General features: G+C 39.5%; 1 protein-coding gene across 2 annotated transcripts in view; it reads right to left on the bottom strand.

The window, feature by feature from the left end:
* Window positions 1-17420, bottom strand: part of LOC131243406 (probable serine protease EDA2) — an 88730-nt gene that overhangs the window by 64213 nt on the left and 7097 nt on the right. For both annotated transcript variants that reach the window (XM_058242753.1, XM_058242754.1), the window contains exon 2: window positions 15728-15853. In XM_058242753.1, the coding sequence (XP_058098736.1) occupies window positions 15728-15853 (126 nt within the window). The remainder of the gene's footprint in view (window positions 1-15727; window positions 15854-17420) is intronic.

The following is a 17420-nucleotide window of genomic DNA, read 5'->3' on the forward strand; positions in this document are numbered from 1 at the left end:
TTCAAAAAGAAATATCTTGGAAACAAAAAGCTCGGGCAAGCTGGTTAAAAGAAGGTGACAGGAATACCAGGTTTTTCATAGTATAGCTAGCATGCATGCCAGGTATAATAAGATTAGCAGCCTTGTAGTGGATGGAGTCCGAATAGCTGATAAAGATATTATTGCAAACAAGTCAGTAGCTTACTTCTCTGCCTTGCTTAAGGGGGAGGATTGGCGTAGACCTTCTTTGGATTCTCTTCATATTGACAGTATTTCGGCAGATGAGGCTGATTTTTTAGAGCTGCCTTTTTCAGTGAAAGAAGTAAAACATGGGATTGATTCTCTCGAAAGCGGCAAGGCTCCTGGCCCAGATGGCTTCCCCATTATTTTCTTCCAACATTTCTGGGAAGTGATCCAATTAGACGTTATGGAGTTCCCCCATGAATTTCACGCTAGAAGCAGGTTATCCAAGGGCATTGGGGCATCATTCATTGCCCTGATTCCTAAAATGTCGGGTGCGGCCGCTCTAAAGATTACAAGCCGATCAGCTTATTGGGTGGTCCCTAAAAATCCTCGCAAAAGTCCTCGCTCTTCATCTCAGAAAGGTAATCAGGAAGATTATTTCAGGTAACCAATGTGCTTTCATTGCGGAAAGGCAGATTGTGGATGCGGCTCTCATAGCTAACGAATGTTTGGACTCTAGCCTTAAATCTGAAAAGAAGAATATTATATGCAAGCTGGACATAGAAAAGGCCTACGATCATTTCGATTGGGGTTTCCTGCAATACATGTTGACCCAGATGGGGTTTGGGGAAAAGTGGAGAGCTTAGATGGGTGAACGTATCGGGTCGGCTCATTTTTTTGTTCTTATAAATGGATCCCCTAAAGGCTTTTTCAAGAGTTTGAGAGGTCTACGTCAAGGGGACCCCCTTTCTCCTTTCTGTTACTCATATTTGGCATGGCCTTATCTAGGATGCTACATAAAGGTCAGGCTGAAGGTATATTAAGCGGTATTTCAATTAATGGCATGAGCAATTCGATCTCTCATATTCAATATGCGGATGATTCTTTGATTTTTTCTGACGCCAGTACAGCTAAGGTGGACAATCTCCGTACCGCTATCCGATGTTTTGAAGCAGTTTCAAGTCTGAAAGTTAATTTGGCTAAATCCAAGCTATTTGGGATCAACATGGAGACTGAGGAGAACGATATTCTTACGAGTATTTTCGACTGTCCTGTGGCTGCCCTCCCATCATCTTTTGTTGGCCTTCCTTTGTGCATAGGTCAACCGCCTAAAAGGACATGGGAGAAAGTCATATCGCGCTTTGAGCAACATCTCACCAAATGGAAGTGTCGATACTTATCGTTAGGGGGGAGCCTCACTCTAACACCTCACTCTAATCAAAGCATCATTGTCCAGCCTCCCGATATACTTCATGTCCCTTCTCAAATGTCCAAACTCGATCTTGGAGATCATGGAAAAATTAAGGCGGGATTTTCTTTGGCATGGCAAGGAAAACAAGAAGAAATTTCACCTTCTTAGCTGGAAAAAGGTGTGCTACCAAATTGCTGATGGCGAGGCAAGGGTTAAAGACCTTAGGGTCATGAATAGAGCTCTTCTCGGTAAATGGATTTGGCAGCTTGGGGCAGAAGAGGGGAGTTTTTGGAACACTATAATAAAGCATAAATGTGGGAAATCATTAGGAGGGTGGTAGAACAATGAGAAGTCTTCCTACAGGGCGTCTGCCATCTGGAAGGATATCTTAAAGTTGAAAAAGGAGGTGCTTAATGGTATTGCGTTTGGCCTTGGCAATGGGGCTAATATCCGATTTTGGGAAGACATTTGGGTAGGGGACTCGCCCCTTAAAGAAGGATTCCCGAATATCTATCGCATCGTCCCTGATAGGGGAGCTTTCGTGGCTAACTGTTACGCTGTGTCTGACGGCAAGATCGTATGGGACGTGATCTGTAGAAGACATCTGCAAGATTGGGAGATTGCAGAAGTTGCTAAACTTCTGGAATGTATCTATTATGCCCATCCTATCCAGTCTTTGTCTGACAGTATTATTTGGAACGAGGAAAAATCTGGCAGATTTTCTGTTAGATCTCTATATAGGAGGCTTCAATCCTCTCAGTCTGATTCCGATTTCAGCCAATCCTCCTTTCTTTAGAAGTATCCTGTCCCTCCTAAAATCGTTGCCTTTGGTTGGCTTGTGGGCAAAAAGAAAATTTTAATAGTGGATAATTTGAAGAAAAAAGGGATGATTATTCCTAATATATGCTTATGTTGTATGCGAGAAGAAGAAACTGTTGATCATCTATTAGTTAACTGCCCTTTTATATCTGCTATCAGGTCCGATTTTCTCCTTCGCCTCAACATCAGTTGGTGCTTCCCGGAGGACGCCAATCTTCTTCTTCTAGCGTGGCATGGGGTTCATGTCGGAAAGAATAGAACGAAGATCTGGAGAATGGCTATTTTAACAGTCTAGTGGTCAGTTTGGGAGGAAAGAAACAACGGTTGCTTCAAGAACATTGCCAATTCCTCAGGGGTTGTCTTGTCTAAGGCTAAGTTTAGCTTGATCAAATGAGCCACTTATGTTGAAGGGCTAAAGGACTGTGATTTTTCTTTCTTAGGTGTTTAAGTTGTCTGTTATCTCAGCGGGTCTCCTTTTTTGTCTTTGTAATCTTTTTCTTCCTTTAATATAATTGTTATCTTTCAAAAAAAAAAAAAAAAAAGATTAGGGATTTCTGGGTTGCTTCACAAGCTGGTTGGGAACTTGATGTAGGCCCATGGCCCACCGTTGGGCCCGACATGTGCGAATTTTGGGCCTAAATGTCAAATATCAGATTTGCCATTTGTGGAGGATAGGGAGGCTGATGTGGAAGATGTGATTGAAGATATTGGGGGTATTTAGTAGATTTGCTTTTGCTATTTTAGGCCAAATCTTTGTTGGTGAGATTTTTATCATCTTAAATAAATTATAGGTCGATTTGAGATCAATTGATTAATTTGAGTTACGAGTTTTCTTAAGTATTTGTAAGAAAAGTTTAAATACGAATGATTTTATTTCTCCCTCTTTACTTAAATATTTCTTGTGAGCATATTCGTGTTCAATTCTTTGTGATTTGGGTGTCAAGATCTCATTAACTCAATAATCGGGTTGCACCATTTTGGTATTAAAGTGGGTGATCGTTGGGGGATTGTCGACTCAACATTGTTTTCAAATGGCTTCAAAGGCAATGACATAAGAAGCATTTTTGCAAGCAACCCAAACTGATCCACACACTCACAGAGCGAGTAGATCAACTCACGCATACAATGAGATATTTCACTAATCAAGTCGCAGAGCACCGGAGTAGAAGGAATTTGGAGACCGAAGTTGGAGCACAAAGACACGTAGGGGAAGGTCCCTGCCAAGGTCCCAACTAACAACAAGCGACCCTAACTGATAAAGACACCAATGATAGAATCCTTTGATTATTGGAGCGTGATGGACAGCCCGGAATTGAGGTGAAAATTCAGGAATTCCATGGTCATTTACATGTTGAGGACTTCATTGATTGGCTACGCAAAGGAGAAAAGGTGTTCGAGTACAAGGAAATTGCGGACTATTATCAAGTTCAATTAATGTTTTAAATATCAACGATATTGGCCGATATATCCCACGATAGTGTCCATATATCTCACATGTTCGATCCGATGAGCATTTTCAATTTCCGATCCCCTTCTTTTGTTGAAATTATGTTAAATCAGCGTCAAATTGTTACAAATCCATTAGTGCTTCATGTTTTGCATGAAAAATCATGGAGTTAGAGCTTTGATTTCGATATCCATTGGATCTTCATGTTCTCTATGTTTTTTCCGAAATTTTCCTTCAACCAGCTATCCATTGAGACTCATTTCGAAGTATTTAGGAGTACTTGATGAAATGATAATCACATACACTCTAATTTCGAAATTTAAGTGTAGGTGGTTTGATTTAGGGAAAATTGGAAATTTTCAAAATTTCTCCAATTTCTCCCAAATTGCTTGCAATGTTGCACTCCATATATGAAATCAGGAATGTATGAGGGCTAATCTACTGATTTGTTAAGTCCTTGTCAATTTTTGAAAAATAGAAATCATTTTTAATTAAAATATTAATTTTTTTTGAAAATTTCCTTCAACCAACTGTCAATTAACACTAATTCCGTAGTATTTAGGAGTGTTTGATGAAATTATCATCACATACACTCCAAATGTTATGCATTCAATTTGAATATATTGCATTAGTTCAGTTAAACAATGCATAACTTAGGACCCTCTGCAAAGGAAACCTATTATATGCACTTCTTTTTTGAGATATTATGATTTAAAAGTGTGTATTAAGGTCTTTTTTAACAATCCATGAAGTTTCATTGAAAAATTCAACCATTTTCTCAATGTTTCCGCATGTTTTCCAAAAAGTGTGATAAATTACCTGATACAAACAATATATCCCATGTGATAACCGTTATATATCTGTATCCCAAGGATGCAATATGTACCACGATACCGATTTTTCGAACACTGGGTTCAATTAGCAGTAATGAAGTTTTCCAATCATGTGTTAATCTGTCGGACAATCTACATGCCAAACAAATGCTTCAAGGAAAAGAGAGAACAAATTTTTGAGAAAAGATTAAAAAAGAAATTAAAACGGAAGTTTCTACTCGTGACTTATGCCCGTGACCGTTGTTGTCATGTGCGACCGCACATTCGCATATGCGGTCACATATGCACACACTGGAGTGGAAATCGCATATGCAACAGTGGCATATGCGATGCGATCACATATGCCACTCGTGCAACAATACGGATCGCATATGCGATGTATGCAATCGCATATTGACGAACGGTCAGAAACTGACTGTTGGAATATTTTTTTCAAAAATCAGCCTTTTTCCCATATAAAAAGGCATTCATAACGTCCTATTTGCATACTACATGCACTCTCTCTCTCTCTCTCTCTCTCTCTCTCTCTCTCTCTCTCTACTCATACATTTTCAAAGTCTCGAATATCTCATTCTCTCTTACATAATTACATTCTCCATCTTTCAACTCTCAAATTCGAAGCCTCCAATTCTCAACTCTCAATTATAAACGTAGTTGATGTAGATGAAACTAGTCCTACTCCCCCTACTTCGACAGGCTGGTCTAGACCACCACCAACGGCCTCGAAAAGAGCCTGAGGGCATGGGCCCATGGAGAGATGGCATAGATCACACTCCGAGGATGCGGTCGACCAAACGGGTCGGGGCAAAGGGCCGGTTCAAACAACTTTAGAAAACCGGTATAAACAAAAAGATAGGAAAACCACTATTCAATGTATTGTTAAGTGATTTTACCAAACCGGCATTGCTTTCAACGCAGTTAAATCGAGAAGCTTCAAAGTTATGATTGATTTTACAAGTCAATTTGAACCTGGGATTAAACCTCCTTCATATCATGAAATGAGGGAGACGTGCCTCAAAGCCGAAGTTGATTATACACTGTCCTTTATAGCCGAATATAAGGAACCGTGGAAAACGTATGGGTGTTCACACATAGCCGATAGATGGACTGATAGATCCGGTCAGTCTCTCATTAACTTTCTGGTAAATTGTCCAGCTGGGACAATGTTCTTGAAGTTCGTGGATGCATTGGGTCATTCGCATACTGGAGAATACTTGTTTAGCTTACTAGATAATGTACTTGAGGAAATAGGTGAGGAATAAGTTATATAGGTAATTACGAACAACGCAGCCTCATATGTAACCGTCGGTCGTCTTCTTATAGAGAAGAGGCGTCGTTTATTTTGGACTCCCTATGCAGCCCATTGTGTTGATATAATGTTAGAAGATATAGGTAGGTTATTTTTAAATGTGATTTCAAAGGCTAGAAGAATCACGGTCTTTATATACAAACACGCCCTTCTTCTCAGTCGAATGAGAAAACACATTGGGGGTAACTTGCTACGTCCAGCAGTCACCCGTTTTGCTACAACCTTCTTAACACTACAAAGATTACGTGCAAAAAAATCAAAACTTAAAAGCTTTATAATGTCGGCCGATTTTATAAGTGGGCATTGGTCAAAGAATGATGAAGGGAAACAGGTTCAACAAACAATCCTTTCGCAAAGTTTTTAGACTCAATTGGTAAAGGCGCTAAAAGCAGCTGAGCCCTTAGTCATTATGTTGTGATTGGTGGACAGGGATGAGAAGCCTCCAATAGGTTACATATATGATGCGATGGAGAGGGAATGAGAAGTTTTCCATTGTATTCAGCTACTTACATCCTTAACCCAGCCTGTTTATTCGCTTCTTCTGATCCAGCAGAAGCACTTACCTTACATATGGTTGTATTTTTTGATGTATTGGAAAAAATGATTTCGGATAGAGAAGAACAGGACAAGATCTCAACACTACTGGACTTCTATATAAAGAGTGGGGGCACATTCTCAAGGGATATCGTCATCAGGCATTGGACAATGAAATTGCCCAATAAGTAGTATGAATGTCTCAACTCTCTTACAAATAGTTTTTTTACAATGTAATCTACAAAGTCCAACCTACTTAAAACTGTTTTTCTCAATTGACTGGCAGACTGCCTATGGAGTGGACCCGAACAGGAAAAGACTCAACTCTAAAGAAAATGGCTATGAGGATTTTTGGACTCACGTGTTCCGCCAGCAGTTGCGAGCGCAACTAGAGCACGATCGAGATGGTAAGTTTAAAATGAAAATGTTAATATGTTACGGACTTACAGTTTAGTAATGTAACTTCAATTTATATGTTATAAATGTAAGCTAATTAACTAAATAGCCAATGCCAAATACACTTTCTTTCATCAGATTCACACCAAGAAAAGGAATCGCCTTGAGCAAAAGAAGCTCAACGACTTGGTCTTCATCCAATACAATTAGAAATTGCGAGAATGATTCCAGACTATGAAAGAAAAGCCTGGTTTCTTTGACCCTATCTACTTACATGAGCTAGATGCAGATAACGAGTGGCTCGTAAAGACGGAGGACCCAGCATTTGTTGGGGAGGACCTGACATGGGGCACAAGTTAAAGATGTCGCATACAGATCGACACCTAGAGAAGGTACCTCTGCTTCCACTCGAAGGCGAAAGATCTGAGGGCCGGGGGGCGAGTAGTAGCAGTCAACCCGTGGAAGAAATTGAGGAGATAGAAGGAGATGATGATGATCAAGCTGAAGATCCACCGTTGGATGTTAATGAAGTATTAATACATACAAATGATAAAGAAACATAAGAAGAAGTGTATGTGGAAAAAGGAAATGACTTGGACGATGACGGTGATGATGGTGGTGGTGGTGGTGAGCAAATGCCATAATAGCAAATAGATCAATATATATAGTAGCATTTACCATTTAGTATTATTTTGTTATAAACTTATAAAAGATCAATAATAAATAAATAGCTTCTTCATTTTGTTTACTTACAAAGTGTGTTGAGTATTGACTGTTGATTGATATTTGTTAAATATATTGTCGAATGTTGATGACTTAATGTTTAATTCATTGTTTAATTGGTTTTATTTTACTCAAATGTATTGCAAGGGCATATAAAATTATTTATCTATTAACTTAGGAAAGTTCCCCCTACTTTCTTATATTTTTTCATTTTTTAAACCCCAGGAAAACTCTAATTTTCAATATATATATATATATATATATATATATATATATATATATATATATATATATATATATACGCGACTGCATATGCGATTGCACATGATCACATATGCGATATGACAACATTGCCCGTGACCTCTATCAAAGATGTCACAATCTATGTCGAAGGAATAAATCGAATAAATACACCGAGGAATTCCATATCTTGTGTTCTTTAAGTTAGATTGAGAAGGAGAGAGAATATAAAGAGGATAGAGAAAAGAGAGAAGGCTTAAAAGGTTGGGACGCCCGTAGCCTCTCCTCTTATTATTATTAGGGCTTTCATAATATATGTAATAATACAAAATACCCCCATGCTTAAGTTAGTCCATAACCAAAGCCAATATGCTTACTCTGTGCTAACCCATCACCTTAAGGATTATACAAAAGGAATAATAAAATAAAACGATAGAAACCACAATCTCCATGTGAAGTAGGCCACATGTGTGATCATCACCATCTATCACAGTCCGTCAACACTCCCCCTCAAGTTAGATCATATGTATCATGAATATCCAGCCTACCAAAAAGACAATCCAAATGAGTACAAACAAGAGCCTCAATGAACATCTACCAATGGATCCTGAGACTTGACAAATGGCATGTGACCTTAACTTTTTCTTTTAGAGAGATATATGCAAATTTCCTTACTCATAACTGTCTTTGATGAAGTGGCAATCAACTTCTATGTGCTTGGTTCTCTCGTGATAAACCAAATTATTGGCAATATGAGAAGCAGCTTGATTAAACAATATAACTTCATGGAAACATCAACCATAAACCCCAACTCGTTCATCAATATCTTGAGCTAAACAAGCTCGCATGTAGCATGAGTCATTGCCCTACACACTGCCTTTACACTTGAACAAGCCACCACACTTTGTTTCTTACTTCTCCATGTAACGAGGTTACCTCCTACAAAGGTACAATAGCCTGTAGTTGATTGTCTATTAGATGGAGAACTAGCCGAGTCTGCATTTGAATACCTTTCTACTTGAAAATGACCATTGCTCTTATATAGAATACCACAACCAGGAGCTCCCTTCAAGTGTCTGAGTATATGAAACATTGCTTTCATTTAAGGAACAGGAAGAACTTGCATAAACTGGTTGACCACACTTACAGGAAAAGTGATATCTTGTTAAGTGATCGTTAGATAAATCAATTTTCCAACAAGTCGACAATATCTTCCTAGAAGACCAATCCACTCTCCTTGTCTACACTGAGCTTCTGACTTGGGTCTATAAGAGGTTCAACTGGTTTTACTCTCAGAATACTAGTCTCCGCTGGTAAATCTATCACATATTTTTGTTACAATAAATTAATGCCCACCTTAGATCTTACTACTTCAATACGTAAGTATTCAAGACGACCCAAGCCGTAATAGAAATTTTGCTGCAAAAATGTCTTCTACTTTTCAATACAGACTGTTGGTGACAACGATATCATTTACATACACTACCAACACAATGACTCCTACTCACTTCACCTCACAAAGATAGAGTGGTCATCCTGACTCCATTTCATTCCATATTCAAACACTAATTTGCTAAATTCATTCAGCCAAGCTCTTGAAGATAATTTTAGACCATAAATGGACTTCTTACAATGGAAAACTTACAATGGAAAATTATCTAACTCCCCTTGAGCAACAAATTTAGAAAGTTACTCCATATAGACTTCTTCAGTAAGATCACCATGAAGAAATACATTCTTCACATCAAGTTGGTATAAGGGCCAATCCAAATTTATGACAATTGAAACAATTACCCACACAGAATTAAGCTTTACCACTAGAATAGTCGACTCCTAGGGTCTTAGAATATCCTTTAGCGACCAACCAAGCCTTTAAGCACTTCACTGAGCCATCAGGATTGTACTTAACCATATACACCCATCAACACCTAACTGTGCATTGCCTAACTGAGCATTTTCCAGCAGCAAAGTTAGAGTCCAAGTTTGATTATGATGAAGAGCAGCCATCTCATCTTTCATAACTTGTTTCTATCCAACATGACTGAGAGCTTCTTGGGAAGAATGAGGAACGAACACAGATGATAACTGGTAGGTTGTTCCAAAATTGTGTCTGATCACAAAACTGGTGTCTGTCCTTGAAGCTAATCTCATGTGGCCCAAAGCCATTTCATTTCAAGAATGTGGTTGGAACCCCAGTCATTCAAAGAAACAGTGGAATAGTGGTGGAACAGTTTCAGTATGTCAGGCAAGGGAAGAAAGAGGTCTGCAGCAGAACTCAGAATGCTCAGGGCACGTCTCAGGGTCAAGGTATTCCAAAACGGTTACATTTCGGCCGTAACGGCCGATACGTAATAGTAACGGCTGTGACCGTTACGCATTACGGGGTTGTAACAGCCAGCCCCCTTTTTTGTGCCCATAACGGCCGTTACAGTACCGTAACAACTGTTACAGGCCTAAAGAAAATAGGAAAAATTGGGAAAAAAAAAAAGGGGCAAAACTTACCTTTTTCTTTCTTTCTTTTCTTCTTCTCGTTCTTCTCCTTCTCCTTCTTCTTCTTCTTCTCGGGCTGAGGCTGCGGCGGTGGCAGTTGCTCGGGCCTGCAGCCCTTCTTCTTCTTCTTCTTATTCTTCTTCTTCTTCTTCTTCTTCTTCTCTCTCTCTCTCTCTCTCTCTCTCTCTCTCTCTCTCTCTCTCTCTCTCCTTTTCGGTTTCCCTCTCTCTCTCTTCTTTTCATTTCGTTCTTGAAAAACGAATGGACTTCACAGCCACGCACTTCAAATTTCTTTTTAAAATGTTCGGCGGACTTGCGGTGCACACTGCACTTGCGAAAATCGGATTGCACCCACAGTGAATGTATGTGGTTTATCCACATCGTCCATCGGTTTTTTCAACTCATTTTAGGGGTTGAGCCCAAAATTGAAGCTTATCCAAAGCTCAAGTGGACCATGTCACATGAAACAATGGAAATAATGATTTCCACCGTTGAAACCTTGCTAGGCCCCATAGTGATGTTTATTTGTCATCCAACCTTCTCATAAGATCATACAAACATGGATGAATAGAAAATACAAATATAAGCTTGATCCAAAACTTCTATGGCCCCTAAGAAATTTTCAACGATAGACATTCAATTCACACTGTTTGCTGTGGTGTGGTCCATTTTAGCTTTTTATATGCTTCGTTTTTGAGATAGGGCCCTAAAATCATTTGGTAAAATGTATGGACGGATCGGATAAAATACATAAATTATAGTGGACCCCACAGAGTTTACTCATTACGCTTAGCGTACTGAGTTACTCGGTACGCAATCCGCCTCCGCACTTACCATTGTTTTGTTAAGTGGCCCCACCTTGATTTATGTGTAGAATATCCATGCAGTCCACTATAATGTTTATTTTCCATTGAACCTGTTCATAAGGTCACATAGCCTGGCCCACTAGTGGTCCACCTAAGATCTGGATTTACCTTTTTTTTTTCCAATGCCCTTAAATGAGTTGACAAGATGGATGGATGACATGGATATATACTACATAATCAAGTGGACCCCAGTACATGGCCCTAAAAATTTATACATGACATTATATCAACTCAAAATTAACCAAGTAAATTTTGGGACCATTGTTGCCAAGTCAAAATCCCAAAATTAAGTAACTCCTACAATTTTACCATTAGTTTGCATACACTTGTTTTTTGAAATAGGACCATTTGATATTTTTCATTTTTCACTGTCCAATAAATGTCCACCAATCTATTAGTGGAATAAGTGTCAATAGATTACATTAATTTGAGGCTAGTTTCAGGCATCAAATGGTCCCCAAACCAACCCCGAATTGACAACACAATTTACCTCAATTTAATTTTTATTTTTTAAAAGATTTATGGGGGAAAATGATATCAAATTATTAGGTATATGAATTACATAATATTCTTGACTTGAGGATGACAGGTCACAGGACAGGAATCACGGTCACAGCCACGGGTATGTTAAATTGTTAATAACTTAATATAGAATAAATTATGAAAAATGATTGCAAGCACCTACACATGTAAGATATTTTGATATTACATTCATTTTAATATATCTATAATTGATAGTAGATAGTTAGAAAATTAAATATATGAGTTTTGTAGTCAAATCCAGGTTGTTTGGTTCATAAATTGATCAGACAGTCCGATACAACTTCTCACCAAAGAGTGGACCGTTACACCACCATAAACATGTTCCAATTTATAAATGAATGCATATTTGGAATGCTCATAATACTCCGGATTTAATCTATATTTTTTCATATTTTTTTGGCAAAAAAAAAAAAAAATGCACCATTACAGGTCGTTACACCCCCATATCGCCGTTACACCCCCGTATCCATATCGCTATCGGTATCGGTGGGCACCGTTACGCCAACCGATACCTATACGGAATACCATGCTCAGGGTATCGAATAAATAGGTGTTCGAAAATGTGAATGAAATGATAAATTAGATAGGAGAAGTGAGGAAGCGCTACTAATTGAAGAAGACGGGATTGAAAGACAAGAGATCAAGTCCCAGTTGGAAGACATGTGGAGAAAAGAGGAGAGTAATTGGAAATAGAATTCCACATCCATATTGATAAAGGTAGAAGACAGAAAACAACTTATTTTCACAGAATAGCAAGTGCCTGCAGAAGATCAAACAGAATTGACAGCATAAAAGTGGAAGGAAAGCAGTATCCTGAGAAGAATCGGGTGTCTACGGCCATTGTAGACTTCTACAAGAAACTAGATTCTGAAGAATTCCCAAGAAGGTCGTGGGTGGATAGGCTTCAATTAGAAAGTATCCTTTCCAGTACAATAAAGGCACTGGAAGAGAAATTTTCCACAGAAGAGGTAGAGATTGCGGTCATGGAATGGGACTGCACCACAGGTCTGGAAGATTTCACAAAAGATTTCTAAAAGCATAACTAGAGCTTCCTCAAGAACGAGATAATGGAGGCCATGGATGAATTCTATGAAGAGGGCAGATTGTGCAAAGTCATCAATGCAAAATTCATGGTGTTGCTACCAAAGAGAATGGACACTAAAGATATCCGCAAATTTAGGCCAATAAGTTTGGTCAGAAGTCTATAAATAATTGAGGCAAATGTGTTAGCGTCTAGACTGCTGAAGGTAATAGAGAGCATTATATCATCATCCCAATCAGCTTTCATTCCAGGAAGATTCATCACGGATGGCCATTCATTGATCTCGAGATGATTGATAGTACTTGAAGAAAGGTAAGAAGGGTGTTCTGCTCAAAATAGATTTAGAAAAAGCATATTGATGCAGGACAATTAACCACTTGCTCTAAAAGCTCGAACTATTAGAGTATGGCGAATTAATCCCTTTATCATATAGCCCAGGCCCCACATCTCATGGGTTACTCGTGGGCCCCAAATCACATGGGCCCCCCACCCCGAGTGTATCCCCACATCCCATGGGCTACCCCACTCGAGCCCGATGTGAAATGCCCCTGCATTAATCACCCCCGGTGAGGAGTCTCAAACATGAGACCCCCTCCCCCGTGGGCCCCAAATCACATGAGTCACCCACTCCAAGTGTAACCCCCACTCGTGTCAGGTGTGAAAATGCCCCTGCATTAATCACCCCCCGTGAGGAGTCTCGAACACAAGACCTCCCGCTCTGATACCAATTTGATGCAGGACAATTAACGACTTGCTCTAAAAGCTCGAACTATTAGAGTCTGGCGAATTAATCCCTTTATCTCATAGCCCAGGCCCCACATCTCATGGGTTAGGACCTCAGCCGAACCCCCCTCGTAGGCTCGTAAGCCCTAAATCACATGAGCCGCCCACCCCGAGTGTGCCCCCGCATCCCATGGGCTACCCCACTCGAGCCCTGTGTGAAATGCCCCTGCATTACATATGATTGTGTTAGTTTATGTTTCTTAGATTATCTAGTGGGAAAAATGGGCTTTGGTCTGCACTTGAGAAAATGGATGCATGGGTGCATCTCGTCAATTTGGTTCTTTATTATCACAAATGGATCACCACCATTTAGGCTATATATTCACAAACGTAACATAGGTGCTGAGAAGATTGCTGGCCAAGGCTATCAAAGCAAGGAAAATCAGAGGCATGACAGTAAAGGATTGCAAGATCATAAACATTCAGTTAACAGATGATATGGTGATGTTTGGTGCAGGAAGGTGTCCGAGATTCAAGGGTACCAAGACATTTTGTAATGATTCGAGGGGGCGTAGGGTCTAGAATAAATCTAGCCAAGAGCAGTATCACAGGCGTCAATCTGACTTCTGAAGAAATTACAGCAATGGTGAGCCTTATGGAACAAAAGGAGGCAAAGTTCCCTCTGAAGCTGATGGGTATGCTATTAAGTGTGGGAAAAACAGCAAGGGAGGCATGGGATCCAATCTTGGAAAATTTCAAAAGAAAATTATCAGTGTGGAAAGGGAAATGCATATCGAATGGGGGAAGAGTTACCTTAATTCAGGCGGCGCTAGTAAGTTAGACAATTTGTCTCCTGTCTCTTTTCAAATGCCCGGCAAAAATAGAATATATGCAGAAGAACTGGGGAAATAGCCCCAAATATCATCAAGTGATGTGAACGGAAGTATGCGGTTATATAAGAGTTGGGATTGGGCATCAGGACGATAAAGGAAACCAATTTGACGATGATAGCAAAATGGTGGTGGAGACTAGGGGTCAAAGATGCTTCAATCCTATAAAAAGCTATTAATAGAAAGGTATGTGAAAGCGAGAAATGCATGGGATGTCAAGGCTGAAGTTGGAAGAAAGGGGCCTAGGATTTGGATAGAAATTTCTACGCTTTATGAGAAATTCTTGTCCCACATCCTTCAAAGTTGGGGAAGGGAGCAAGGTCAAGTTCTGGAAAGACAGGTAGTGCAGAGATACTCCTATTTATTGTTCAGCTGATCACCTCTCTGTTCAACATTGCTGAGGATGGAGAGAGCATGGTAAAAAATTTCATTCATAGAAGGTCAGGCACAGCAGTAAGGAACCCCCTGTTTGGGAGAGATCTAAAGGACGAAAAGATCATGTCCCTTGCAAGTATGTTACAATTGCTCGAGTCGAACCCCATTAGTCTGGAGGGAGAACATATAAGGAGGTGGGCTCTTGAGTCAAGCAGGAAGTTTCTAGTAAGTTCATGGCATCAGGTGTTTGGAAACAATACCCAGATGGAGGTTGAGTGGACCAAATTGGTGTGGACAAAAGGCACTCCAATAAAGGTCAACACATTATACTGGGAGGCTCGTCGTAACAGCATCCTGAAGATTGATGAGATTAAAAGAAGAGGAATGCAAATCCCTAAAAGATGTTATTCATGCAAAGAAACTGAATAAAGCTGAGCCCGTGTGTTACTTCATTGCAAGTTTGCATCAAAAAGTGTGGTCTGCGATTTGGGATCAGTTGGGCTTCTCTGGCAACAGTGGGAGAGATTTGCGCAAGATTGGCTAGGAAAGAAACAGAATGTAGCAGGCAACATGCTGTGGAGTTTTGCACTTACAGCAACCCTGTGGATGGCACAGCTAGAGCAAAACAATCGAATCTTTAGAGTGCAAAAAACAGTGAAGGCACAGTGGTAAATCATGGGGATGATAATCAAATGGACCCACATTGACAGAAGAGTAGACCATATTCCAGAAATCCAATTCTAGTATTCTAGTCCACTTGGTGCACAATCATTTACAGTTGAGAGAAAGTGGGCCGGTAATAGGATCCTTGTATAATGTTTAGTGGTGGGCCATAGGCCCAGCAACGGTTTTTTTTCTTCTTCTTCTTGGGGCTGATTTTGCCAGGGAGCTGTATTGCTATGTTTTTTTGTTTATTGTTTTAAATTTAAAATATATATGTAGTTCTAATACTAATAAAATTAATAATCACGGGCAATCAATTAATCATCCATCTTTAACATTGTAATCAATCAGGTCCACTAAACAAAACCCTACATAGAACAAGATCAATAAGTATCACATGTTAAATTAAAGCTATCATCAAAACTTCCACCAAGAAAACTTTGAGAAGTAGAACATTGGTTACAAGAATATAGAACTTACAACAGTATAATCATTGGGAATCCCAGAGCATGCAGATTCACCGCATATTTTCAGAAAAATAGGACCATCCGGAGCTCGGAAGTAATCAAGGAATTCATAGTATCGCTGCTCAAAGTGGCGATGATCCTGCAAATGCCAATTCAAAAATAGACCGTAAGCACAATGTGCATAGCCAAAGATGCAATACCATTGTTAAAAGTCTCAAACCAAGTAACCATCATGGAGAATAAATTTATGAGCTAAAACCTCCAGGCACATAATTCTGGGAAAGTAATACTAATGAAGAAATTAACAAACAAAAGATTTTTGTTCAGAAAGTTTTGATGTCTTTAAAAATAGATATGATGATATCTGTATCTAAATTTTTTAAAATAGAATGGAAAGCACTTATCAAATAGGATCGCCAACAAAAACACTTCATCTTCTCCAAAAAAAAACTCACTTCAGCTCAAGAAAGTTATTTGTCCAACCATTCTTTTCTGTGTAATTTCACTTTATAGAGTGAAATTCGTACAGCATATAAATGCAAGTGTTGCAAATTTGTTTGAGGGATTAAATACACCTCACCACACACGCCAACATGTAATACGTGTGCAGTATCCGTGCTAAAATGAAATTGGACCATAAACTGAAATTCACTGCCAAATCCAAAAGGAAAACATCATTAGATTGGGAAAGTTGAGGTTGGATGAGTTGAGATTGGATGATCTTAGGTGGAAAAAGAGAAGGAGAAAAGGGAGAAAAGAATAAGAGAAAGAGTTTGAAGAAAGGGGTTTCTTGTGTTTTAGGTTCCAAAAACCCTACCACACCTTTTATTATAAATTTATAATGCTATAGCACATATACATACTCCTCCGGATAACCGGGCATTGCACACATGCATACACACAAAAGCCCATACAAAAGAAATAAAAGTACAAATGCATATTAACTCTCTATACTCCCCCTCAAGTTGGAGCATAGATGTTGATCATGCCCAACTTGTCAGTGAGACGATATAGAGCATCCTGACTATGAGATTTAGTGAGAACATCAGCTAATTTCTCGTCGGAGCGAGCAAAGGGGATGATGATTTCCTTCTTAGTGACTTTCTCCCAAATAAAATGACAATCAACTTCAATGTGTTTCGTGCGTTCATGAAATAACGGATTGCCAGCAATGTGAATGGCAGCTTGATTGTCACAATGTAATGGAATGGGACCGAAGGGAGAATAGCCAAGCTCCTGGAGAAGAGTGCGAATCCAAACGAGTTCACAGGTTGCATGAGCCACTGCTCTATACTCATCATCGGCAAATGATCGAGCTACAATTAACTTCTTCTTGCTCTTCCAGGCGACAAGATTTCCACCAAGGAAGGTACAATACCCTGAGGTAAACCGCCTATCATGTAGACTGCCAGCACAGTCAACATCTGAGTAATTGGAAAGATGGAGATGACCATGCGATTGAAACAATAAACCTTTGCCCAGAGCAGATTTGAGATAGCGAAGAATACAATACACTGCATGCAGATGTGTCGTACGAGGGGCATGCATGAATTGATTGACGATACCCACAACATAAGATAGGTCTGGCCGAGTAATAGTTAAATAGATAAGTCGACCAACCAAACGACAATACAATCCAAGGACGGAGAGTTCCCCATCGTCCAAAGTGATTTTGTATGTAGTGTCCATCAGGGTAGCAGCAAGCT

This window comes from Magnolia sinica, chromosome 4 (assembly GCF_029962835.1).
Source record: "Magnolia sinica isolate HGM2019 chromosome 4, MsV1, whole genome shotgun sequence".
In the NCBI taxonomy this organism is placed as follows: domain Eukaryota; kingdom Viridiplantae; phylum Streptophyta; class Magnoliopsida; order Magnoliales; family Magnoliaceae; genus Magnolia; species Magnolia sinica.